At 38.4% G+C, this 27,625-nt stretch overlaps 1 protein-coding gene across 1 annotated transcript in view; it reads right to left on the bottom strand.

Moving 5' to 3' along the window:
- Window positions 1-16,444, bottom strand: part of galnt9 (polypeptide N-acetylgalactosaminyltransferase 9) — a 75,366-nt gene extending 58,922 nt beyond the window's left edge. Inside the window, exons 1-2 of the mRNA XM_057324345.1 lie at window positions 15,489-16,444; window positions 3,099-3,279 (exon numbers count right to left, since the gene is read on the bottom strand). Coding sequence (XP_057180328.1) covers window positions 3,099-3,279; window positions 15,489-15,729 — 422 coding nt within the window. The 5' untranslated portion in view covers window positions 15,730-16,444. The remainder of the gene's footprint in view (window positions 1-3,098; window positions 3,280-15,488) is intronic.
- Between the last annotated feature and the right edge of the window lie 11,181 nt (window positions 16,445-27,625).

Raw genomic sequence — 27,625 nt, 5'->3', positions numbered from 1 at the left:
CCAATAGACAAATCATCCATTTGTAGGATGAGGCGCTCGGAGCCTTTACAAAATTATCCAAAAAAGGTTACTATAGCAATACAATAGTTAATTTGTGGTTGCTAAAGTAATCAAAGTTTAACCATCGTATTTGTAGGACAACCATAGTTATACAGTACAAATGGTAATCAATATACTAAAAAAGGGAAAAAACATGATTACAAGACTTTTACTATAGTAAAACAATGGTCATTTTTAAAAGGGAAGGTAAATGCTATTGGCAGAATGCTACTGATTGTGTCCTCTGCGGTTAAATACAGAATAAACTATCATGAAAAATATGATAAAAATGTAGTTTTTTACTGTATCACTCAACATCCAAATATATCATGTCCTCTACTATCACCTTTGTTAAAGGGACAGTTCACCCAAAAATTCTGTCACCATTTACTCACCCTCAAGTTGTTGTAAACCTGTATACATGTTCTTTGTGTTTTGCTGAACACAAAGGAAGATATTTGGAAGAATGTCAGTAACGAACAGATCTCGTCCCCCATTTACTGCCATAGTAGGGAAAATAAATACTATGGGAGTCAATAGGGGATGAAATCTGTTTGGTTACTGGCATTCTTCAAAATATCTTTCTTTGTGTTTAGCAGAACAAAGAAATTTGAACAGGTTTGAAACTATCTGAGGGTAAGTAAATGAAGACAGAATTTTCATTTTTGGGTGAACTGTCCCTTTAAAGAATGCACATTGACGATTATTATTTCCTAGCAATCACTATGAAATAACAGGCACTGTCCCTGGTACATCGTGTGCCGGATTTCCGATGGCTTGGAATATGAAAGTCAAATAGAGATATCTTTGGTAACACATGTTTTGTGTACAGGAGCGTGAATGATTGTGTTTATCAGAGACGCAAGCAGGAAGCATTATTGCCAAGACACACGCGCGCACAATGAATCGTGATTTATGCACAGCTTGAACTAAGACAGAATAGCAATTACGAGGATTTGCAATTCAACCTACATCACACTGGGCTAAATGAGATACAAACCCATCAGAAGCTTTTTGAATCAGAGCTTATTTAGTCTTAAGCTAAATTGTGAATGGCTACGTTTTTACAGCATCATTGGGTTAAGAAACACAAGGAACCAAACAATCAATCTGTTTTCTTACAGTTTCACCACATTATAGCCCATATTATTCCTTCTCCATCATTGGGTCTGTGCTTTGGGTCATGTTCTAAATATATACCCAATGAATGGCCATTAATACTCCAACACTTAAGTCTTTTCTCATATAAAACACTCCTGGACTGTTATTGCATTATTAACATTCTGACGATTAACACTATTCTAATGGGCAGTGAAAACGTTCCTCCACTGTGATATTTCCTTTGTCTAACACAATGCTTTTCTTCACTGCTAGCTATTGACTCTAGAAATGCACTTTTCCCCTGAAGGGTTTTGTAATGTTAAAACGTGGGAAATGATTCAGCCACTTGGCTATTTATAAACCTGCTCTCTTTGTATAAACGCATTCTGAAAAACTGCCCTGCGGTGAATTTGGTTTTAAAGGACCGTGGCTTTATAGCCAAAAGCAGCCAATAACAAAGTCAGATACCTTATAGCTTTGCTTTACGCTTAGACCACCATAAAAAGTGAAACTATACAACTGTGTGTTGTCAGTTTTTGCCCTGAGATATAATCTTCAAAACATGATGGCGACAGATAAACAATATTGGAATTAGTCATGAGTAGGGGTATAACAATATTATTTGATACAATACACTATGCAGGGTTCGCAATACAATAATTGAATAATATTTCAGATATTTTGTACTCTAAAAAATGAGAACCCAAGTGTGTAAATTAACCTATGCTGGATTTTTTCAACCCAAAATGCTTGGTTGTTTTAATCCATTGTTGGTTCAAATATAAACCATTTATTGGGTTAATTTAATTAAACGGCTGGGTTTGTTCCTTTTTTTATCCTTTTTAGTGTAAAAATAAAAAATAATAATTCAATACATTTTTTTAACTAAAATTAACATTTAATTGATTTATTTTCAAAACATTAACAACAAAGGTGAAAATTAAATTAATAAAAATGATTACAAAAATGAACAAAAACTAAATGAAAAAAGATAAGCCCAATGAGTGAATTTCTTAAAGCATTTTTTTTAACATGAACAAAAAAGGTAAATTAAATTTAAAAAAGATCAATAAAAAAATTAAAATCACAAAAAGTATATCTTGTATATAATTAAGAATATAAACAAATAAATAAACCATAAAGCCCATTGCACATTGAGTCCAAAATTTGCATCCGAAATTTCCGCACGTTAAAAAATAAATACGAACTCACATTATGTCAATCACATTTACACACTGCCTCCGATATTTTCGTCCGTCATAAAAAAATTCGGACCGGGTTCGATTTTCTGCGTTTTTCGCATCCGTCAAGCATTTTGAGTGGCCTTTTTAAAAATTCAGAGACACCGTACAAACAAGAGCCAAATACGAAAAACGCATAAGAAAATTTCGGACTGTATGTGCAAAGACCTTAAGAGTAAACTTCTTAAAGCAGTAGAAGTGCAAAAAAATAATAACTAAATAAAATATCAAACTAAAATTAAATTAACAGATTATTTTTCATAACATTCATAAAAAAGGTAAAAATAAAATTTATAAAAAATGAATACAAAAATTAAGAAAAATCACTAAAAAATCGAAATAAAATCAATAGAAAAAGCTAAGCCCTAAGAGTAAAATGTTATATATGATCACGTGTTGGCAACTTAACCAATAGGATTAACAGACATCATATTAAGAAAACACCATAGCTCTTCAACACAGTAAAAAATATATAATTATTGTGATATATTAAGCAACGTATTGTTACACCCCTAGTGCTCAAGATGTATCTATGATGCAATGCATACAATCTACAACAGAAAAAACAGCAAAATCTGCAGAAATTAATCACAGCACTTTTAACAGGTGTGTTAGTCGGACAACAAACTCATGCGCTCACTGCAGCTTGCCTCTATGTCTATACTTATCTCAACCTTCAAGGGCACATTGTGTTTAGAGTCGCTGCAGTATACTCACTTTTTCGGCCTGTAGTCTGGAATATTCCTATCCAGAGAGATGTGGTCACTAAGTTGGGCGTTGTAGCCGTATTCCTCATACCTTCCTTCGCTCTCCCGGCTGTCTTCTCCTAATGTGGCCGCTGCACCGCCCTGTCCCAGACCTCCAGGACCTTCTACCAAACCCATGGGCTTCGCAAGACCTGCAGCACATTGGGGAAAAATTCATTTAGACTTCAGTTAACACGAAAAAGGTCGGCATATCCCATAAGCGCAGGCTTCAAAACGGGGGTTCATTACTGCGGGGAGAACCCACTGGTGACATGCGAATCACAGGAGGTGAAAAAGTGTACAGGGCGATAATTGGAAGTTGGACACCAAAGCACCATCTTCATATTTTGACACCTCTTTAGTGCAGATCTCATAGGGAGAAAAGGTGGAAATGCAACTTGAACTGTGTTTAAAGGGGAAACAAACCAAAAAGGTATTTTTTCTAACTTCATGTCTATGGTTTGACACAGGAATTCAAAAGCGACGACACAAAATGCGAACGTCAATTCAATTGTGATGGCCAGACAGATGCTCCTAATCATAATCTTTAGTCTTTCTATCAAAAATTCGGGATTCAAACCATGCAGTGCTCATTTCAAAGGATGAAACTGGGGTAACAAATCCATTAAAAATGCTGATTGAATTTGACATTTAAAAGAGCAAAATGGTGCGTTTCGCTGAATTATTAACAGCTTCACAAAAATTATATCCGGTTTCAAGTGTATAATCCAAGGATGTTCATTTTAAAGCATATATCACATGTAAAACGTGTTTTTCTGAAATGAAGAGAAATATCTTGATAGCCTGATTACTATACCAAAATTCATTTAATAATTATTTGAAGGTCCAGTGTATGAAATTTAGCGGCATCTAGCGGTGAGGTTGTGAATTGCAACCAACGGCTCACAAAACTACACACAGCACCTTTAAATATCATTAAAAAAATGTTTTCTTTTTTCGTTCTGGGCAGCAAGTATGCTTGGGAACAGAATGTGGATATTTTGTCTGAGAATTCAAACCAGTCCCATCCACAAACACCAGCTGGTGTGGAATTAAACATTAAGCCCTCTTCCACTCCCAACGCTACAATGCAGACATACATCACGAATGTCTAGAAAAGAAAAATCAAACATGAGATCACTAAAATGTCTAATACTATTTTTTATTTTAGCCATTACGAGCCAATGGAGATCAAATGGAGACTAGCTATTCAGCTCTAAAGACAAAAATAAACTTTAAGTGATCTCACACTTCTACAAGAGATATTAATATTGTCTCAATCTGTGCTAATATTTGTCTGCAATCAAAAAACTGAAATTTTAATATGCATTTGGGTAGTTGACAGACTATTATGCACATTTGTTCTAGGGTGTGATGGCAAAAATGAAAAAAAAAACTATGGAGATAAATCTCTCTTTATATGATAAATATTAATAATATAAAACAATGTAATATTAATTTTTTTTTCAAAATTTTGCCATGTTATTTGCTATTTTTTAAAAAGTCGTTCATGATCATAAGATCTAAGCTATAGGTCAACAATCCATTCATATACTGTACATTTCTCATTTACCAATGTTTTTTGTAGAAACAATTGAGACTTAATTTAGTGACTTAAATGAAACATAACTAAGATCTCCAACATCTCTCGTGAGATGTCCTCCATGCTTAGTCCCAGCTAGTCTAGGGATTTTCAGGAATATCAAGCCAGTTCCTCCCCTTCCATCATTCAGGGCTCCCGGAGCGCCGAGCGTCGTCTCTAAAGCCGGTTTCCTGGATCACAAGCCAGAGCTGAAATGGTTATATGTCTCTCTGCAAGCGTCTGTAGCTTTGTGTCTCTTTCTCTGTCATTGTTATTATTGCCATTGTCTCGCTGGCTGTCTCTGTGGGCTGTTTGGAGAGAATTCTATTACACTGCAGCCTGGCATTTTGACACTAATCCCTGAGAGCCAGCTGTCTGTGGCAGAGAGAAACTGCATATCATAGAAGAAACGCAGATTCCTGCTAATACAACACAACATGTTGCAGAGGAACATCCATCACGAGCACATATCATTTCATGAGTGCGTGTATGCGCTGTATTGAAAGTTACCAAACTACACGTTTTGCTGACATACAGGGGGTTTCAACGTGTCACAGAGTGTGAAATCAAATAGTTGGGAATCTGCACTTTTTTGAGTTAACTACTGAAATAAGCACATTTGGATAAAAGGTCAGTTTTCCTCAAACTCTATTGACCAATTTAGGCATTTTTAAAATTTAAACTTAAGTAATTGAGTTACTCAAATTCTTTTAGTCGCTTCTAATAAATTCTGTAAATGATATTTGCGCCCTTCAGACGCTCTAGTTAATCTCTGTCTATGTAAATATGTTTGCGTGTGTGTACTCAGATAATAATATGCTTTGAGATTTTGTGATTAAAGTGAGTTGCAAAGACCAGTAGAGGATTTGTTCTTGGAAGAGCAATTACGCTGTTTTCTCCCCTATTTAGAATTTGTGTCCGTCATTATTACATCTTCCAAATGAGAACACAAACAAACTGGTAATTTGCATGTTTCAAGTTTACAAATCTTCAGTAATGAGATAAATGTGAAGTCTAGAAACTAATTAGCATCGCTTCAAAGAAAATGTTGGTTAGATGTATGTTTCGCTTTTCACCATAAGAAATGTTCTGCTATACTGTACATAAAAAGTCAAAGATTACTAAATTCCAATTTATTAAAGGGATAGTTCACCCAAAAATGAAAATTCTGTCATTTACTCACCCTCAGATTGTTCCAAACCTGTATATTTAACTTTATTTTGATGAACACAAAGGAAGATATTTGGAAGAATGCCAGTAACCAAACAGATCTCATCCCCCATTTACTGCCATAGTAAGGAAAAAAATACTATGGGATCAATGGGGGATGAAATTTGTTTGGTTACTGACATTCTTACAAATATCTTCCTTTGTGCTTAGCAGAAAAAAAATATGTATACAGGTTAGAACAACCTGCGGGTGAGTAAATGATGAACGAATTTTCTTTTTTTGGTGAACTATCCCTTTAAATGCATTTCATTTCAATTCAATTCAATTCAATTTATATAGCTCTTTTCACAACGTGCATTGTTCCAAAGCAGCTATACAGGAGAAAATAAGAAGAACTGAAAACACAGAAAAGGTATAAATGCACAGCGCATGGTGTTTATAGAGCAAGCAAGAACATTCTAATAAATAATATCTAATAAAAGCTGTCTTCCGGTGAGCAAGCCAACACGGCCCTGTGGCGAGGAACCCAAACTCCAATGATAAATAAATGAAGAAAAAAACCTCGGGAGAAACCAATCTCAGTCGGGAGGGCCAGGTCCCCTCTGACGTGTCATAGCTGCACTCAGTGACTTTGATTAAAAGGTACAGAGTAAGTGTTTATGAAAAATAGGGAGAGCTTATTAGTTGTGATTTAGGAAATTTCATTTGTTTAGGTCTAATTTTGCGACCGATATCAGACAACAGAGGAATGTTATAAGCAGGGAAAATAGTAATGGCATAATGTAACAGTGCAACTTCAAACTGCTGTCATGTAATGTATATTTAGCATTAACTACTAAGTATTGTAAATTTAGCATTAATGTGACAAAGTAGTACGTCTTTGCTCTTGGTTGGGAAATGGAATTGCCTGAGCTGGGACGGTCAGATGGTCACTTTGCTCTTGGTTGGTGATGGAATTGCCTGAACTGGAGCTGGGATGGTCAGTCAGTCCACAGGCTCTCGCAGGAGGATGGCACGGGATGCTCAGCTGGAGCTGGCGTAATCTCTAGTGAGGGATGGGAATATGACGTTCATCTGGGCCTGCCGTAATCTCTCCCTACCTCCGGATGGGTATACCGGCAGAAAGAGACTAATTAGCGTAGCTGCTGTTCAATATTTTTTTTATTTATTTTGCATATTAGTGAATGCTTGGCTGAAATGACTAATTAGTGCATTACAATAGACAAGTCTTGAGGTCACAAATGCATGAATAAGCTTTTCTGCGTCAGCAACACATAGAATATTTCATAATTTGGCAACATTTCTAAGGTGGAAGAAGGCTGTTTTTGTGACATTTGAGATGTGATTTCCAAATGACATTTCATTAAAATACTCTACTTAGTGATGTTTTTCAGGTGCACTCACCCACAAATCTAAGATGATGCTTGTTTAGGTTTAACAGGACACCTCCGTCACATTAAATCTATTGATTAAGTATACTAAAAGTTACCAAACAATGGCAGTACCCATTCACTTACAATGGTTTTGTGCCCAAACAATAGAAGTGAATGGGTAACACCGTCGTTCAGTTGCCAAAATTCTTCTACAAATATCTTCTTTTTGTTCTGCAGAAGAAAGTCAGTCATAAAGGTTTGAAATGATGACAGAATTTTCATTTTTGGTGGAACTATCCCTTTACATACATTTCATTAAAATTGTGTACTTAGTGATGTTCAGGTGCACTCGACCACAAATCTAAGATGCTTGTTTGGGTTTGACTTTGACGTCTCATAAAATTGATTGATAAACACAACAAATAATAAAAAACCACAAGTTTCTGTCCAATATAATGCATTCTAGAATAAGAACAGCTCTCCCAAATACACAAACTTCCATAACTTGCAATAGCAAAGTAGCATATCATGATCTGGCCAAGCTGTGAGCAGCTAATTTAACACCCCATGCATGGTCTCTACTCAGAGGTGCAGTGACAGGAAAAGCAAGACAGGCAGTCGCCTGAGGCTCTGTCCTGAGTGGTCCATCATTCCCTCGTCTGACAGAGATTGCACCCGTGCAATATTAACCATTATCTTCTGTCACAACGGACAGATGTGTAACTTTAAAAATGCATCATTTAAAACAACAAAATCTGGCGGTGAATATATTCTTGTTTTGAAGTAAAGAAAATCATTAAAATGTAATTTTTCCCCTTGCACAAGTGTGTTAAAGAAGGACAAGCCCTTCAATATTTCCTGCCCAATTCCCCTTGCCTGTAGGAATGACAACAACAGGAAAGGAAATCATGCAATTCACACTTTTTTACTACTGTTGAAAAAGTGGACATACTCTCTCTCTCTCTCTCTGTTATGGACTGGCGTTTTCAGACTCATTATATTAAAAGGCGGCTGGTCGGTTTGTCTTTAAGGAAGGCTTATGAACATGTCCTGCTTTGAATTTCCAGACAGATAGCTCTAATTTCACATTCAGCTGGATGCATACTTCGTTCATGCGAGCTTAGGCACTTCGGTTCACTTCATCAAAACTTCATTCAAGATAAAGATAGTCCTAAATGTCAGAATACAAATTACAGCCCAACCCAGATGAAATGTATTGCTCAGATGTTTCTCTTTTATAACTCCCTAAACCTAAGACATAATTATTTTTAGATAACTTATTTTGATGTCAAGGTGTCCTAAATAATTGAAACTTTTTTTGGAGAAATGCCAGTTTAGCAAATGTCTCTATTTAATCTCCACTGAATCGTATTGCTGTCTAAACAAATGAGACATTAAAGGAGCAATTTGAAGATTTTAGCGGCATCTAGTGATGAGGTTGTGAATTGCAACCAATGGCTCACTCCACCCTTCCCTTTTGAAGCACTACGGTGGCTGACACAGGACTAAGATGTAGTCACGTTTTTGCTTCTTTGCCGAAGGAAATAACTTATTTACGAAACATGCTCTGTAAAGCAGTTTGTCTGTTTAGGGCTACTGTAGAAACAACATGGCGAATTCCATACAAGGGGACCCGTGGTGTATGTAGATAGAAATTAGGGTTGGGCGATGTCTACCAAATTGGCATCGGACGATGCCTACAGTGAAACATCACGATGGACGATGACACTGGGGGGCGGGGCGAGGCAGGGGTTGGGGTATATCAGTTTCCTAGTTGGCTATCTGCCAAAACATTAAAAACAATTATATCAGTGCTCCAGAATGCGACCAAAACACATTTTGCGACTAGATTTCAGACCTGCAAATTTGGAATTTCTTCCAGTTGTTATTTCATGTGGAAAGACGAGTAGATCGTGAGCCCACCAGTGTAGGCTGTGTGTGATTAGCGCAGAGTTCAGGTCATCATTGACAAGTTTACACACACACAATGTGAGCGCATTATTACGATTCACTGTTTGCGTTAGGGCTGCACGATAATTTATCTCGATACCACTAAATCCTATTGAAATCAAGCTGGCTGCGATATGCAATGTGTCGATATTTTTTTTAATGCGTAGCTTGTCCGTGAAGCATGTCTCTGGGATCAGTAGGAAATGCTGCTCGATCTAAAAGCAGTGTGAGTTTGAGTCGCTTATAATGTGCATTTGAAAAAGCAACAGCTGTCAAACATGATCATTATAAATATACTTTATTATCATAAAAATACCTGATGAGGCTTGAGTAACACTGATAAAAAGATGTCCATAGGCATTTCCTAGATTCTAGAACGTGTTATGGTCATTTTCCCGTACTTCACTCAATAACTGTGCATAAATCACGTGATATTTATCGTCGGTTTATCGCGACAGCCCTAGTTTGCGTCCACTTTCTACGTCTGTCTCCGTCTCGTGCACACACGCGTCGTGCAGCTTCCAAATCATACTCAACTGCGAATAAGCATGAATGGACGAGCTCGACACATGCGCAGAATGTCATACTGTGGACTCGGCTGTCAACATTTGTCTTGGGAATGTGCTGTAAGCGTAGGCGGACGGGATGTGCGGACGACCTCGGACCCTCCTGATGACAAAAATTGCATCATGTAGGGGAACCACGATGCCGGCCCAACATCGTGATATAAACACCTTCAGCTAGCGATGCAGGTCACGAACCCAGCTGACCCATATAGTTTAATCCACTCTGTGTTTGTGATGTTGTTTCTGATGTTCCAGGCTACGACAGCTTTACACAATTCAGTCTAAATTCACCATACTGCCAGTCAAGTCTCTTTTAAAGTGCTCTCAGAGCATTCAGTGCTTGATGCACTTCACTCAGAATTGCTTTAAATTATGTAACAAGATTTGAAAAGAAAAAAACTGAGCTATGGATTCCAGGCTAAAAGATACTCCTTTCTGAGGTTATTGAAAGGCTATATAAGTAGACATGCATGTCAAATGTGATGCCGGAGTAGCATAAATATTCATGGAGAAGATCTGCTTTGGGGACGTGAATGGCAGATTTAGTCTCTTTAGAGTCCACTGTGAATATATGGAAGACAAAACTGTGCTTGGATCGTAAAACATAAGATGATCGTGGAATACCTGCGCAAAGGGTTGATTTACACCCAGAATTCCTACAGTAAAGAGAGCCATGCTAGGATATGAATCATGGCTTTGGTTCCACTTTTAAAGGTCATATAAATCAAAGAACAATATATCGTCGCTGTCGGGCGGCATCCTCGTATCTCCAAAATCATTATTTTTCAGGAAATTTAAAAAACTGAATTTTTTTAGTTATTAAACATTGTATCGTTAAAGTTGGTATTATACCTTATATTGCTATCATATACTGTTGTGTAACAACATTAACACAACATTTCCCCAAAACCATGTTTAATCGGACATACAAGGTTTATGATTTGGGAGCAGGGAGATACGAGATTACGCTATCATTGATAAGAATGGTACGGACACAGACGTCGCTGCTGCCAGCAGTGTTCATCAAAGTCTGCGGTCGCATTGAGCCTTTTGACAAGAGACGAGGCTTTAAAAGCTAATGAAAGCTAATGATTGTGGTTACATACATCTTCCTAAACTCTATTTTAAACGTTAGAGCTATGAGTGATGCAATACCAAAATAAAACGTTAAACAGGCTGTCTAATATAGGCGGAAATTAATCAGCACGCAAATAAAGTCGGCGGTCGCGTTGAGCCTCTTGACAAGAGAAAAGGCTTCAATCGTTAAGCAAAGCTAACGACTGTGGTTACATACATCTTCCTAAACTCTATTTTAAAGGTTTAAGAACTATAAGTGATGTAATACAAAAAACGATGAGCTGACTATAGCCTATAGGCTGTCTAATAGGTGGAAATTCGCAGAATCTGCTCGCAAACTTACCTTCGTGGCTCACGGGCTTCCTTCTGCACCGAAGCATTACAGCTATCGATTTTTAACAAAACAGACCTACTCAAATGTATCTAACCTAACTATTTTCACTCGTTATTGTCTAAAAAACTTTCAATCAGGAGACGTAATGCCGAGAAGCTCCCGCGGGGTGAAGAAGAGGTGGAGTTACGAGACTTCTCAGACAGTTGAAGTGTCCAATGGAGTTGAGAGATTTGCTCTCAAGCTATTTTCAACACTTTAGATTGGTTAATAATTTGTAAAAAATAACAGACCCACGTGGGGACTGACCAATAGCATCGATTTGTGAAAAAATATGAAATTGACCAAATTTGGACATGGGAGGTTTCCGCCCGACAGCGACGATATACAGTATAAATCCTAAACAAATCATCTTTAAATTATTGAAACTTTTGGTAATGTTGCACATTGAGAATATGGTGCTGGCTCAGAGTATCTAGACACAACGTGCTGGAGAACACTGTAAATCTATTGATTCATCAGGATGCACAGGGAAAATGCAAGGGTTTGCAAAAGTGACTGTATTCTCAAATAATACAAACACAATTCCTTGTTAAAGCAAAAACTATTTTCACTTTTATAACTCACTCTAAGGGTCAGATTTACTAACAGCTTGCTGCAGAACAAATGACTCTTTTGGCGTAAAAAAACCTACTGTCAGTATTTACTAAAGACACGCAGTGAAAATGAATGCTGAAAAGACGTGGACACAGCTGTTTTTGTTTGTAGGAGCTTCCTCTTCAGATGCAAACTTTATGGGAGGAGATTATTATTAATATTTACAAAGGTTTGCGCTCGTCATTGTTCTGGTATTTGCAGATTTATTTAACGCTCAAAAAGCATGTCTTAAACCTTGCACTAATTTAACTCCTGTTATATACAGTATCAGATCACTGTACCGGAAGGATGTGGGCATGGTTTGAATTTTATAAGTAGTCTGCTGTTATATCACTTTACCGGTTAAAATCTGTTCCACCTACGGTACCACATCTGTGATTGCTGAGACAAACTCAACTACAGCTGTGAAAATGAAGTACACTTTAGCAGTAAAGCGTACGGTAGATATGCTGCCTAATCAAGAGGCTAATTGCACATTCTCATAGCTTTGAATTTTTAATAGAAGTCAGATAAAGGGTCTTTTCACATTGATCCAGCATTTCTAAACACTGTGTCTAAGGTGTCTTTCCTGGACCGGTCCTTTCATTGTGCTTTGGTTATCACAGTTAAAGGGATAGTTCACCCAAAAACGAAAGATTTATAATCATTTACTCACCCTCTAGTTGTTCCAAACCTGTATAAAATTTTTTGCTCCGCTGAACACACAGGAAAATATTTGGAAGAACGTCAGACCTCATCCCCCATTGACTTCCAAAGTATTTATTTTCCCTACTATGGCACTAAATGGGGAATGAGATCTGACACTCTTCCAAATTTCTTACTGTGTGTTCAGCAAAATAAAGAAATGTATACAGGTTTGGTACAATCTGAGGGTGAGTACACGATGACAGCATTTTCATTTTTGGGTGAAGTATCCCTTTAAATGCAAGTGCTATCTTTGTAATGGTGAATGGCATTGCATTTCCATTGCTGAGTACCTTAAAGGGATAGTTTACCCAAAATGAAAAATCTTTCATTACTTACTCACCTACGTATCATTCTAAAAGTGTATGACTTTCATTCTTCTACAGAACACAAAAGAAGATATTTTGAAGAATGGCCACAAAACCACTGAGACATTTCTCAGAATATCTTCTTTTGTGTTTCATAATAGAAAGAGTCACATACAGGTTTTGAATGACATGATGGTGAATAACATTAACATTTTACATTCACGCATTTGGCAGACGCTTTTATCCAAAGCAGCTTACATTGCATTATACTATACATTTGTTTCTGAGTATGTGCAATCCCTGAGATCTAACCACAGAGCTACAGGAAAGCATATATAAATAATGGCGGGATTATACATTTTGAGTGAACTACCCCTTTATGCCCTTTAGACCGTTACAATGTATATTAGTGTATAGCTTGTGCATATAAAATTCATTCAAGCAACTTCTCACATTCCAGATAACTGATTTCCATTAATTATTTAACTAATTGTTTAACCTATCTGGTTTTGCACTTCAGGCATAATTTTTCTGCTCTACCTTCAAATGTTTACATAGAATTCATTTGGTCCCACATGAGAATAAAAAATTAAACTATAGAGCAACAAAAATGAGGATGAACAGAAGCTGTGAACCATATCAGGGGACTTCACTGAGACCTAATTTAGCTGCTTAATTACCTGTCATGAACACATCACATACACAGAACACACCTGGGAAGAACATCTCCGTAAACGCAAGGTTTATGAGAAACTATAGAAAAATCTATGTGCAACTGGAAAAAGAAAATCTCTTTACACTATGATTTTCATTTACACATCTTTCCTCGGCAAACCAGAAACACTGTATCTTATTATATATTATATGTTCTCTGGGAAATTGATCATAAAACATAATGGTCAGCAAATAACATTTACAGCATATTTACTGGGATGTTGCGGGGGATGAGGTTGCCAGCAACAGCCAAACAATTACTGGTTTCTTGTAAAACTCGCTGCATATGCCCTAGAATTCCAACTGGACCTTGGTGTAATCATTCGGCTCTCACTGTCAGTATAATAAACATCTGAAAAATCACCTTTGGGGAAAAAAACAACGTGAATTCGAAACCAATTCCAATCTTAATATCATGTACAATTATCGGCAACCTCGCACCATTTGCGCATCATATGAGTGTGGCAGGTATCAGATAAACGCGTGTTGAAATAAAACTTGTAACGGCCCTACCATCAAGACGATTTGTGACAGACTGGTGAGGTTTACAAAGTGGAAAAGCCTCTTGGGGAAATATGTGGTGGCACTTGTGCAGAATGAAAGCCCTCTCGTGCAGGAGGGTGCATTAGAGGGCTTTTTTGTGAAGCAGTGCCTTTTGGCTTTGCTCCAAATGCACGAAGGATAAATTAATCTGACAGAGTGACCCCCTTCATATACAAATGGCGCTGGTCTTACGGAATAACAATCAGAGCCAACGGAGGCAGTAAGCAAAGCATACAAGGAGCGAGGGGTCTGTTAACCCGCTTTAAAAGGAAACATAGCACATCAGGCGAATTATGACCTTTATATTATACTGTATGTTCTCCAGGAGAAGAGCTCCATGGTAGGAGACAAATAATTGAGAGAATGGGCTCTAATATTTAACATCTAACATACAAATTCAAAGAGAGCGCATGGGTGACTTTGGAAAGGGCAGTTATACTGTAGGTTCAGGGGGCAGAACAGTTATTGTTACATATCCCTTTGTGTACGGAGCACTCATTTTTTAACTGTACACTGTAAGAAAAAAGTACAAAATAGTACCTTTTATTGTCATGGGGGGTATTCTAAGGGTTCCTTTTTGTACCTCTATATAGGTACACATTTATGTATTTGGGTGCATAACTGTACCCTATTGTGCTAGTTAAATGTTTTGTATCCCCTAATGTACCTTTAAAATGTACAAAAAAAGGTACATAGGGTGCAATTATGTATCCAAAACCTGTATAGATACAAAAAGAAACCCTTAAGAGTACCACCAGGGACAGTAAAAGGTCCAACATTGGTCTTTTTTCCGACAGTGTAAATACTGGGAAATTTAGAAGAGCCTTAAAAGAAAACTTGACTGTAGATTGCCCTTACTGTTAAAAATATGCAAAATCACCTGTATATTATGTAATACTACATTTAAATTCAATGTACAAATTCATGACTGAGGGAAGTATTGCGAGACAAGTTTAGATTTATTGCTACATTACTGTAGCTTAGATTGATATAAATATTGAGACATATTCTGACAATTACTTTCACAATTCAGATGTTGATAACTGTTACACAACAAAACATTCAATACTTCTGAAGTCAATGTGAGCGACACAGGGCAAACGGTATTAGTCACAGTCAGACATTGACCTTCATGAATAACTTTTACGCACAACTTTCGCAAATAAAATAAACTTTATAAAGTCATATTATGCTTTAATAGATCTCTGTCTAAGATCTAGTGCCTTAGAGTAATATCTAACATTGGGTAATGTTAACAGCTTTGCTTGCAAAATATACACATCCGAGATTAGGTTTCCCACGTTATCAAATAACAGCCTGGATATCATTCTGAAAATAATATTTTTTGGTCTAGAGTTGGAATGACAATCACAATATCAAACACAATATCATAAAAGCCTACTTACCGTTTAATTGGTTGTAAACCACATCTTCCAGTCGCTCGAGCCTTTTGAGAATGGATTGTCTGTCCATGGAGTTCGTAACTTTGGCATTCCTGCCTCGCAGTCTCTGATCCGAAAGCCTGCCGATCTGGACGATCTCCTCGGATCGGTCCTGGATCCTGCAGTACACCGAGAACAAAATGATCCCGACGAAGACCAGAATATTGACCGTCAGCAGAGTTTTGATCTTGCGTGCCACAGCCATTAAAACTCAAAAGCGACACTGTCAGTCCCCTAATATTGATCCATGTAGAATGGGGATGCGACCCCGCCGTGGTGGGAGCTGTCCTTTCAGCACCACACGCAACCCCTGCGCCGCAGTTTCCCAAGCTTTACAGCTGATGCGCGTGCTGGATGTTGAAGTACGTAGCCTATATAAGTGATACAAGTGAAGACAGCTTATACAAGATGTATAGGGGTTGCGATCAAAGCCCACCGCCTCCGGTTCTTTTGTTGACCCCCATTATAAGCGTTTAGATGTGTCAGAGCAGCCTACGGAGATTATGCTTACACTGCCGTCACCGCGGGAGAAAAAGCACGCGTTTATTCACGCTGTGCATTGGCCATCACGAGCAAAGGCGAAACGCGTGAGATGTGCACGGTTCAAATGGTTCATTTTAAATGTCAGTGCATGTCAAATAACGATCGCATCCTTTACGCGGATCCGCTTATCTCCGCGATGGGCGCTGAGGAAAAAGGCATCTCACTCAGGCATCGACTAAAAAAAGAGGCGATATAACGCACTATCCTCATGCCACAAACGCAGGTGGAAGTCAAAAATCCGTAGCAAAGACGCTGTCAAGCGATTCCCGTCCTGCTCCCACTTTTCACGGTTAACGTTCTTGTTCTCTCGCGCTCTCTGCATGCTCCCCCTCTCATACCGCCCTCGATGCGCGCTTTTCACGAGCAGCTCAGCGCTCGGATGACGTCGGCAAACTCATGAATATTCAGAAGACTGTTTGAAGGGATGAAACGCTGGAGTATGATAGATGATGTGGATTACATTCTAATGTTTTCACTCAGGTTGGTTGGTTAATTGAATTATAACTCGCGGAGTTTGTAGAAGAATAGCCCAACCTTCTGACAAAGTAAGTGTGAATGTGATACATGTAGTCCCGACTTCAAATTCTGATTTAACAAACTGCGTTCGAAGACGTTGAAAATGCCAATGGACATGTGACCACACATTCTATATTGATGCGCCAATTTGCTACGCTGCTAAGCAAAAGCAAACAACGGACTATATTACTTGGCGGAAGAACTATACTTAGGCCTACAACCAATCGCATCATCAAATTGAACTGCTCACTCAACGTGGGAGTCGTTCATCGTAATGCTACTGTCAACACCTTTCAAAACAATAAATCAGTCCGTTTTAGTCATTTCAATTTACTTTCATTTATAGCGCTTTTCACAACGTGCACTGCCACTGTCATTTAAAAAAAAATGATGTATCAAAACAATGACACAAAAATATTAAAATTCTATAAAAACTGAACATTTTCATGAGGTGCTATAGGTTTTATGGTTTAAATCTTGGCAGGGAAGTCCCATTTCACCACAGGTGGAAGACAACCTGTAAATCGCTGTAACACATAGCTTATTGCTTTAGTTTAATGTATACCGAGAGCACTTACTAGCACATGAGCAGACCGGTGCCCATGCAGTAAGTTCTTGCACCATGCTGAATTGAATGTCTGCCATGGGAACTGACTAACCAGTAATTCAATCTAAGTAATGAAGTCAGTAAATTGCAGCTGAATATATGGAGAGCGAAAGAGAGGGAGTATGTACAGTATGCTCTGATTAGTGTGAAAATTCTGTATTTATTTACCTACTAAGTTTTCAATAAACTGCAACAGCACATTATACATACAGTAATGCAATGATCTTTCATTTCTAGACTGGTGGATGATCCAGAAATGAAATCATACTCGATTCTTCACATCTCTTTCTTGACTCATTTGATCTGACTGCCTAAAGTTAATACAATTTAACACAAAATTGGATTCATTTCGGAGATGAAAACTGGATGGCACCCACTAACTTAAGCATGCAATGTGATTAGTTAATGTGGTGACAGAATATCGAACTGTTGGAAACATTTACCGTTGTATGTGTTGTATACCATTTAAAACCCATTTTGCGTATACTGTACAGTATAGTATTTCATTCCAAATATAGCCAATGTGTGCGTATGAAGAGAGAGAGAGAGAGAGAGAGAGAGAGAGAGAGTCAGAAAGAGGGAGGGAGAGAAACTAAGCTTTCACCTGATTACAATCACAGTAAAGTGGACCAGCAAATTAATTTTCATTTCCACAGATGTACCATAGTTTATGAATTTATGCAGGCAAAGACAAGTATCATCTCTTATTATAGAGCAGCTGGGATGAAAACTGAGACGGCAAATCACATTTTACTATCTTGCAAGATTTGTTTACACCTCGCGCTGCTGATAGTATCAACAAATATAGTGTCCATAGGCAAATGCTAAATTGCTAGACTAATGAATTAAAGTATAAACTCAAGAATATGCGAAGGTGAGTCTTACTAGAGAAAAAGTAAGTGCCGTGTTTGTGTTAAACTCAGATTTGTTCTGGCTGTGGAACAGCAGTTGCAAACGCTTCCACCAATTTTATGAAGAGCAAACCTCGCCTGGAGGTATTCAAGTTTAATCCTCTCAAAGCAACCCATGCTGCCTCAGTAACACTGCATCTGAAAAAGAAAAACAAGGAATAGACAGAAAAGCTTAGGAGCATTCTGTCAATGCATGCACGCTGTTAGGAACAATGGTTGTAGACTTCTACGTGCATCCATTTTTTCACATTTGAGTTTGTGCTGTTTTAACTACTATTATAAAGTTACATGTCTTGTTTATTTTAGCTGTCGCTAATTCTCATAAGCATAACAAGAAGGTTTGGCATAACTGGCTTTCTTTGCAGAATTTAATTAGTTTTCCTGCTTAATGTGAAACGCATTACAGAAGATGCTGATTAGGTTTATAGAGACGTCTGCTGAAACAGATGGACCCTGGGAAATGGTTGCATTCTCTACTCCAAAAAGGTGATTGCTGCAGAACGACTTCAGTTTTGTGCCACTGTTATGACAGCAGTTTTCAGTATCAGAACAACTAACAGTAACAATAACTTTCAGAAAGCAAATAAACGTAATGGACGTGCTGCCAGCAAAAATCATAAAATCAACCAAGCCAGCAATTCCAAACATACTGGGTGAAATATGTTTGGCAGTCAATTTCCGTTTACAGCTCTTATTGGTGATTTTTTATAAAAGTGTCTTGTCGTGTTTTCTGTAGTGAGTAAAGAACAACAAGGTATTTTTATTTCCTATTCAGAGAGGAACAACGTTTCTTATGCGTTTTTTGAACTTCAGCAGCTAAAAATAGAAAGAAAGCTGTACCAGCTGATCCTCTGACATGCTTTTATTTGTTGTGCTTATAAAAGACGCTAAAAGCCAATCCCACCTGCCTTTCAGGGCTTTTAGCAGCATTAGCTCAGGGGGAAGCCAATCTTTCCTTGTACACCCAGTTGTCACACACCTATCTCGCCAAACCTGAGGAGAAAAGACAGAGTGCAAGAGTGCTTAAGGGAGAGTTGAAGTAATGTGTCTTTACACAGCAGCTCCTCTTGCTCTCGAACCCTCAGTCGCTCCCAATTAACAAGCTTATCATTAATCATTGAGCAACTGTTACTTACAAGTGGCTTAGGGTGCTTCATCAGAAAGTTAAGCATCTCATTTCCTTATTTGTTTGTTCATTTATTTTTACTTCCGTGCCTTAGTATACGGATATACTTGGAAGTAACTAAACGAAGCATGTGCTCGTAAATCTGTGGCATTTTGCTCATAGCAAAGAAACACATTTCCATATTTAACATATTTACTATTGGTTTTGGGTTACATCGGGGTGTGTATTTTAGGTGCAAATAATAACTGACCTAATAATTACATATTCCTAACCCGAAAATGTAATGTTTTGATTTCTTTACTTTTTAACCATAACATGAAACCTTCCCTTAGCTTGGTAGATACTCTTTTAATCATTTTTCTCTAATTAATTGTGAAGAAAATCACGGCTGGTCAAAACCCAAGCATTTACTTGTAAACTGGTGGCTAAGAACAGCCTCCTAACCAGAACTATTCAGTGTAATATATAATGACACTAATCCTCTGGAGTGTCTGTGAGTCTGCTGGAGTTTCTGTTATCACTTCCAGCTAGCCTGCAGCTACAAAGCCAACCCGAGGCCTGTCTTCTGACGTTATTATCCTTATTAAACACGCAAGGAGCATTTTCAAATAAAGAAAGTTCATCAGATATTCTGGACACAATCCATTGATTGTTCATTGGCTTCCAATGGACAATCTCACATTCCCTGCGTTTGCACGAGTGCGTGCATATGCTCTTATGTGTGGAAAATGATCAAGGATCAGCAAGAATCTAAAACACGTCTGTAAATTATATAATTTCTGTTTTTCAATACTCTAATATGTTTCTATTTTACAAGCTCAAAGCATTATTGTATTTCATACTGTGTGCTGCATTATTTAGCAAGTTATCGCATAACATTTTTTCCAATATTGTTCAGCCTTAATGCATTGACAAAAATATAACTGCCATATCTCATTTTCTGTAATGCATTGTTTACTTCTGGTAATAGAAAATATGAAAAATATGCACGCTATAGATAGAAAAGACCTTAATCTGACTAGGTGCCATATTTAGTTTCGTGTATGTAACAAAGATAGTGTACCAGGGTTTTGTGTATCACCAGTGGGAGATTGGACTTTTGTCTTTCCATTGATATTTAGTGGTAGCCTGGTACTACCAAACTCTGCTACTTCGCTTTGCTTCGTAGATAGAGTCTGGAAGGGCATAATTGACAAGCGTTTACTTTCTCGTGGGGGGGGGCGCTTGTCTGAAGTTTAAAATCATTGGTGTACCCGTAAGCCAATCACATAACGTTTGGTTATGACGTATGTTATGCACCGGCTCAGCTGCCTCGAACTTCCGCTGTAAACACAGGTATGCAAATCCATCGAGCGAAATACCGGAGTGAAGATGGCTGTGAACGACTTTTGCAGATTATGTGAAGTAAATCTACGCATCCACGGTACAATTAGTGCATCTAAACTAATATTTGACAGTAGAGACAAACAAGAAAATATTTGCAGCCAACTGTCAAAGTTAGGATTAGTTCTGTTAAACACAGCTCTTCGTTCATTTCGAGTCTGTCAGAAATGCTGCAATTTATTTGCAAGATTACAGCATGACATGGCAATATTCAAGGACTGGAAAAGAAAGGAGACACTGACCTGTCAAAAGGGTGCCAGTTCGAGCTCGACAGATAAAAGTGACCGAGATACACCCTCTAAAACTCTAAGGGCCATAAAAAGCAGAGGAAGGCCATGGACTTGCCATCACGGAGCAGTGTCACCGAGGTGGGTTAAATCACAATTATCGCCTTGCCGGACTTTGGCCTCCCCCGTTTCTCGCTGACGGTCGGTAACAGTTGATAAATTCAACTTTTCACAAAACCTGTCGGGAGTAGGGCCACAACATCACCTCCATTCAAAATGTGAACCAAACACTCTTCTTTTTCGGGCTTCAGTTGGCAAATGCCGGGAATATTCTCCACAACAGAGCCAATAGCATCCCGTGTCTCCATGTCCGCTGTCGTTTTAGATTTCCCTAACCTAAACTACAATCTTAAATTTGGCGCTTAGCGTCTACGTCACGGCTCTCAGCCCGCCCTCTCTCCGTTGGTTGTATGGCTGGTGCGGAGCCGGAGATAATCTGGGAGCTGGTTTGCTATATCAGACTGAGTACAGAAGCGAACTGAACTGAAATTCGGCGGAAGTACGAAGTCTGACGTAGTCAGGCTATTTAGTTGGCTCAAACTTCTGGAAAACCTGGAATGAGACAAATAGATGTGATTTAGGACCCATGGGATTTAATGGACAGTATTTCTATCTGTAGCAAACTTGATTTTATTTTTCTCCTCTAAAGTAGATAAACATTTTGGATACCTACCTGCATGCACACCACCCAGCAATGTCTACTGGAAGTCCTTCAAAGAGAGACAGAAAGTAAATGATGATATGATGATGGTATTTATTATGTAGCGGATTAAGATGGCCGTTTAACTGAGAAACCCCAGCAGAGGATGTCTGTGGGTTTGGCAAGCAACCATGCGAAGTTCTGCTGCAATTTCACTGCAAAAGTTTCAATCTGGCAAGAGCTGCACCTGCCCGCTAGTCACCAGGGAAACTGGCCAATATGCATGAGCGTGTGTGAGAGCGTTTGGGGGGATGTGCATGCTCTCTGTCCATCTGTGGTCATCTACAGACCAGCTGCTATTGTCTGGATGGATGTGATATATACACTTATCATGTTATTGCAGACAGCAGGACGGACACTTAACACCCATGCATACAAACATGCACATATGGTCAAATCCCCCTTCATCATTCCTTGATCACATACGCATGGGCACGTTCGCTCTATAGCGCACACTCACACAAATCCCTCCGCTCACTCTCAGCCGAGCGAACAGTTGGGTGCTGGATATCAAACAGTGCGACTGAAATGCAGGATATTAGAGAACAAGCGTGCAGTGAGCCAAGAGCCACACCCATAAACCAGCCGACTAATCTCACAATCACCAAGAATGCAAATCACAATTTGAATCACATAACACAATTCAGGCATACAAACACACAGCCACAATATTATGCAATTGCAGCATAGCATCATGTAGCCTACATCACAACATCCCTGCACAACTCAACATCACACAAAATCATAAATCACATCACGCATAACCCAATTACAACACTACAGCAATCAGGGAATAGCAGTAAGGATCACACAATCCGAACATGATCGTCTCGAAACTAAAAAATACACAATCACAGTATCACTTTATCACATCCCAAAATTGAGTGGTGCAGGGATGACGTATTTTTGTAGGATAACCCGGAAGTTAGCACCGCACTGGTTCCCTCGACCGAAAGCCTATGCATTTTTCCCATAGACTTTTGCAAGATCGCAAAAATAAGATCTGTGATTAACAAAGGTTTATGATGTTTACACGTTTTGTCTATCAAGATAATCTTTTACGAATAAACACAACATTTGTTACTTTTGAAGCCGTAATACAATCGGCAGATGTAAAACGCTAACGTGAGGCTATAAACAAACTACACTTAAGGTCGCTCGATATCAACGCACCCACCACTAAGCCTCCGACAACACTTTCAAACTTTATTATAAAACGTGTTTCCTGGAAAGTAATTACTCCGTGAATGAATCCCCATCCACGTTTTTAAAGATCTGAGCCCATGTTGCATTATTTGTGAGATTTATATGTGCGTCGTCTAAAGTCCCCGCCAAAGGATGTAGTCACTTTTTGCAACTTGTTAGCAACTGCCCTTTTTAAGACAAAAAAAGGCTTTAAGTCACGAGCGGGTTATAACTGATGCGTTTTATTTTACAGATTAAAACATGAAAATATTTAGAGGTTTTGTTAAACACAGATCTTATTTCAGGCGATTTACCAAAAAACCCATTGACTTTGGGGCGATGGAACCAAAAGTGCTAAAATGCCAACTCGCTTCCAGGGTTTGCATACAAAAATATGTCTCATACAAAAATATGTCTAAATATCTCTGAGGTACTCTATTCCAGAATCAGAAAACTGCATCACCGTAACCATCCTCTACATCACATTTCAAACACAACAGCATTATGAAACACAAATAAGACAAAATGATCATGTTGCAGCATCTAACATCATCTCGCAATCAAAACGTCACAATCACAAAAGAGAAGTGTCCCAGTTGTGTAATTGTGTTTCTTTATACTGTAGAGTCACCATTCATCTATTCTTCTTTTTCAGACAAGTCATTGCAGAAGAAAAGATCAAAGTAGGGTATAGCTCCTCTCTCTCTCTCTCTCTCTCTCTCTCTCTCTCTCTCTCTCTCTCTCACTCCCTCACCCTTATCCTCCCCATCCGTTTGATTGTAATTAAAGATAGAGGCATTGCATGGAAGTCCTGGAGAAAATAATTAAATGTAGCGATGGAAGGCTGTACTTTAAAGAGTCAGAAGACAGAGAGGGTAAGGCTATTGAGGCATTTGGAGAACAGAGGAGGGAGGAAAAGATGAACCGGAGAGCGACTGTACGCCACTAATTAGGGTTGATAATAAAAAAGTAGCAATTAACATACGAAGAGTAAATACTTGCTGCGTTACAATGGCTTGCCATTAATCATTTATAGAGACTGCTAGAAAAACATACAATAGACACACTCAAACAAACATTTATCATTTACAAGCATTCTGTTTACAAATGCAATTCTTAAATGCTTTGACATAAAGCTATTTTCAAATAACACACAATAACTAATTTCCTGGTTTTGTGGTACATTTTCTGAGGTCATTAAAGAATGTCCACAAACATCAGGGTTGCATTGCTTTTGGGTTTTAAAAGCTTAGGGCATTTCAATGGCACATCTTTGTGTACAGTATGCAGTTTATGAATACGGTTTTAAAAACAAACTGACTCCTGGTTCCTATACCAAGTTATTATATATCGCAATAGCAATTCAATGCAGTTTATGAATGGGTGAAGACGATAAACAGCACCGTGAAAGCAAAGAGTATTTTAGAATAAACAGAATCATTATGTGCAATGGCACAAAAGGCTCATCTGTTTTGCTAAAGTATTTGGAGTAATAATGCTCAAAACACCTTTGCCTGTGAAGAATGTGAGCTTTTAAAGCTAAGGCCTACTTGTTCGCATACACTTTGAATGATACAGATTTCAATGGATTGTTTCAATGGGTATTGCTATCCATCAAGTCCAGTGATTCTCAACCGGACGAAGAAGTATTTTTAAATAAAGACAGAAATATAATTGAAAACAAAGTACAGTTTTGCTCAAATTTTTGCAAAAAACATATTCAGTGTACAAACAGCACATTGTTGGTGTCAATGTAAAAATGCTTAAAATTCATTAGCCACCTTTTTTGTTTTATTAAAGAACAGAAATGGATATTTCATATTATTTTCTGTTTCTTAAATATTCTTAATTCTGACAGAAATTTTGATCACAAAGACAAAGATTTCCCCACCAATTTCTCATATTTTACACATTTTACACTAGGGTTTGGTGGTAAAAAATGGCAATCGCAACAGTCGTAAGACTAAAGGTGCTTGTTCTTCACAGCGATGCCATAGAAGAACCATTTTTGGTTCCACAAAGAACCATTCAGTCAAAGGTTCTTTGAAGAGCCATCTCTTTCTTACCTTTTTATAATCTGAACAACATCTTTTCACCACTAAGAACCTTTTGTAGAACAGAAAGGTTCTTCGGATGTTAAAGGTTCTTTATGGAACAATTTGGGACAAAAAGGTTCTTCTATAGGGTCTTTTGCACCGCAGGAACGATTTCATAGTTCCGGAAGTACTCGCTTTTTGTTGTGTTCGCACTGCAGGAACCAGCCGGAATTTTAGTTTGGGAGAACCTTATTAGGGGAGCACTTTAGCTCCTTCTCCGAGACAGTCTAAACCAGCAGGACAGGAACGACCTGTGACGTAAGCAAACGCTGATTGGCCGAACACAGCATCCTCCCTCATTCCGTTGTTTGTCGCTTGACTGAGGCGCTTAAATGATGTTGCTGTTGACCGGCTTACATCACTATATAGTTCCTTTTGCCGGTGCGAATGCGAAAGGGGAAATGGCCTGAGGGAAAACATTTTTGGCATAGGACAGACTTATTTACTTGTTTCGGAACTTATCCGGTTGGAATACGCCTTATGGCATCATGATGTACCTTATTTTTAGGAGTGTATGTAAATAAGTGGACGTGACTAACTCACATGCATCTCTCTTTGTCCCTTATTTTCACGTAAAAACAAAACAGTCTTTCAATTATTCAATGTTTAATTATGGATTACTTATATTTTATAGTTACTTCAAGTATATACAGCATATTTTTTGCTATTATTATTATAAACTTAATGTTGACATTACTAGACAACAAAGACAGCACTTGTCTATACGTCTTCTTCTCCATCTGATTGGCTAAAGCTTGTTATCAGCAGCTGTCACTGTGAATCTCTTTCATTGTCTTGGCAGCGTGAGTATTAACTGTCTGAAATGATCTCATCTCATAGATCCTCCACACAGAGAGGTGTGCGCTAGCACAGCATCTCTTAGCCAGATTAACTCCCTGTCATCTATCCTACACCAGGTGAAGTCTGACTCTGATCTGAACATTCTCGACAGATGATACGCTATAAAGAATGACACAGATGTTGCAAATCGAGACGTGATTTCACGAGTACGTTATTTCACCATTGCGTGCCGAATCAGATGCAAGAACATTTACGTCACATTTTCTCATAAGGCAGATGCTTTTATCCAGCTTGAATTACAGTGCCTTCAAGGTATACATTTTATCAGTATGCGTTTTCCCTTAGGATCGAACGCATGACCTTGCGCTGCTCTACCAATGGGGACACCTGTACAACAGTTTTAAACTAGCATAGACCGATTCTGTGGCACACAAGTGTTTTTGTGACACTCATTTTTCTAAAATATTTACATAATTTCAGTCACCCATTAAACTGTCATATAATAGCGGCAGGTAATCCCAGCGTGCTAATATTCAGCCACAACATCACGACTGTGAATGTGATATTGCTTTCATACAGTTCAACGAACAAACGGAAAGTATGAAAATAAGAAAGGGAAACTAATACAACTATGCTTGTGTTATGCTGCTTCAATATATTACGCACTACTCCCTTTTCTAGCAGGTAATTCATGTGAGGCTGCACTGGGTCCAAAGCAATTCACAGTCGAGGTGCATTTCACAGTTTTGCCAATCCTGGGTTGCATCACCCTGCAGGACTTCTCTGGTCTAATAAATTACAATGTCATGGTGACTGCAAGGGCAGTCGAGTGGGCCGGAACAATAGAGCACCTCAGAGAGGGTATTTCTGTAAGAAGACAGCAAATACAGACAATTCACATGTTTCGCAGTGCAAGCATCTACAGTACGGTAAGACTGAGCCTTCTTACAACTTCATTAATGACCACGTTTACATGGACAACAATAATCCGATATTAACACGATTAAGACAATACTCTGATTAAGAATGGACCATGTAAACAGAGCTTGATTAGCTTAATCCGTCTAAACTCATAATGGTAGTAAACACAAATCGAATTAAGACGCGTGGAGTACTCCTATTTTAGTTGCATTATCGAAGTGCGGTATAGACATGTACACACCTTAATTGCACTATTACTGGCACGTAGGAACTTTCGCGGCACTTTGCGACGCACGGCAGTGGACAGCCGTTTCGTTTTACGGCAAACAACATGGCTTCAAGCAAGAAAGCACATTTTTGGTCCGAACGGGAAACAAGATGCCAACAATTCTAGAAAATAAATGAATAAATGGGGGTGCAAAATCTGTCTGGTTATAAGCATTCCTCCAAATATCTTTTTCTGTGTTCATCAGAATAACAAAATGTATACAGTTTTTGATCAACTCGTAGGTGAGTGAATGATGACAGAATTTTCATTTTTGGGTGAAGTATCCCTTTAATGCTGGTTGGATCCATGTAATCACGTCAAGCACAATTATGTTCAACATGTATCAACATCTCTCGTTCAGGTCCGACAAATGGCTCATTTTCAGGCGAACACAAGTACACATGTTATCCATGTGGGGGGTCCACATCTACACCTATTCTGGTTTGCTGTTATCATGAATTAATCCTAGGCATGTGCAGTAACTGCCCAGATTGTTTGTTTAATCCCTGCGGTGTGGTGTTTCAGTTCTGCTCAGCGGGCAACATTACAACATCCAACCACAAGTTCCTAATCGTACCGGCCTTTGTGCTTCAAAAGCTCACGCTGCGTGTGACGAAACAGCCCATAATTAGCGTACAATTTAGGCCACTTGAGAGAATTTGTCAGTGAAATGTTGAAGACTGTGATTCCTAGGCGACCGAATGCATGTATGGATTTTAAATCACGCTTCCCTCATCGACAGATAAATAAATACAGA

Source organism: Triplophysa rosa, linkage group LG2, assembly GCF_024868665.1.
Source record: "Triplophysa rosa linkage group LG2, Trosa_1v2, whole genome shotgun sequence".
NCBI lineage: Eukaryota > Metazoa > Chordata > Actinopteri > Cypriniformes > Nemacheilidae > Triplophysa > Triplophysa rosa.
Note: the sequence above shows the minus strand (reverse complement) of the source record. Positions and strands in the feature narration are given on the sequence as shown.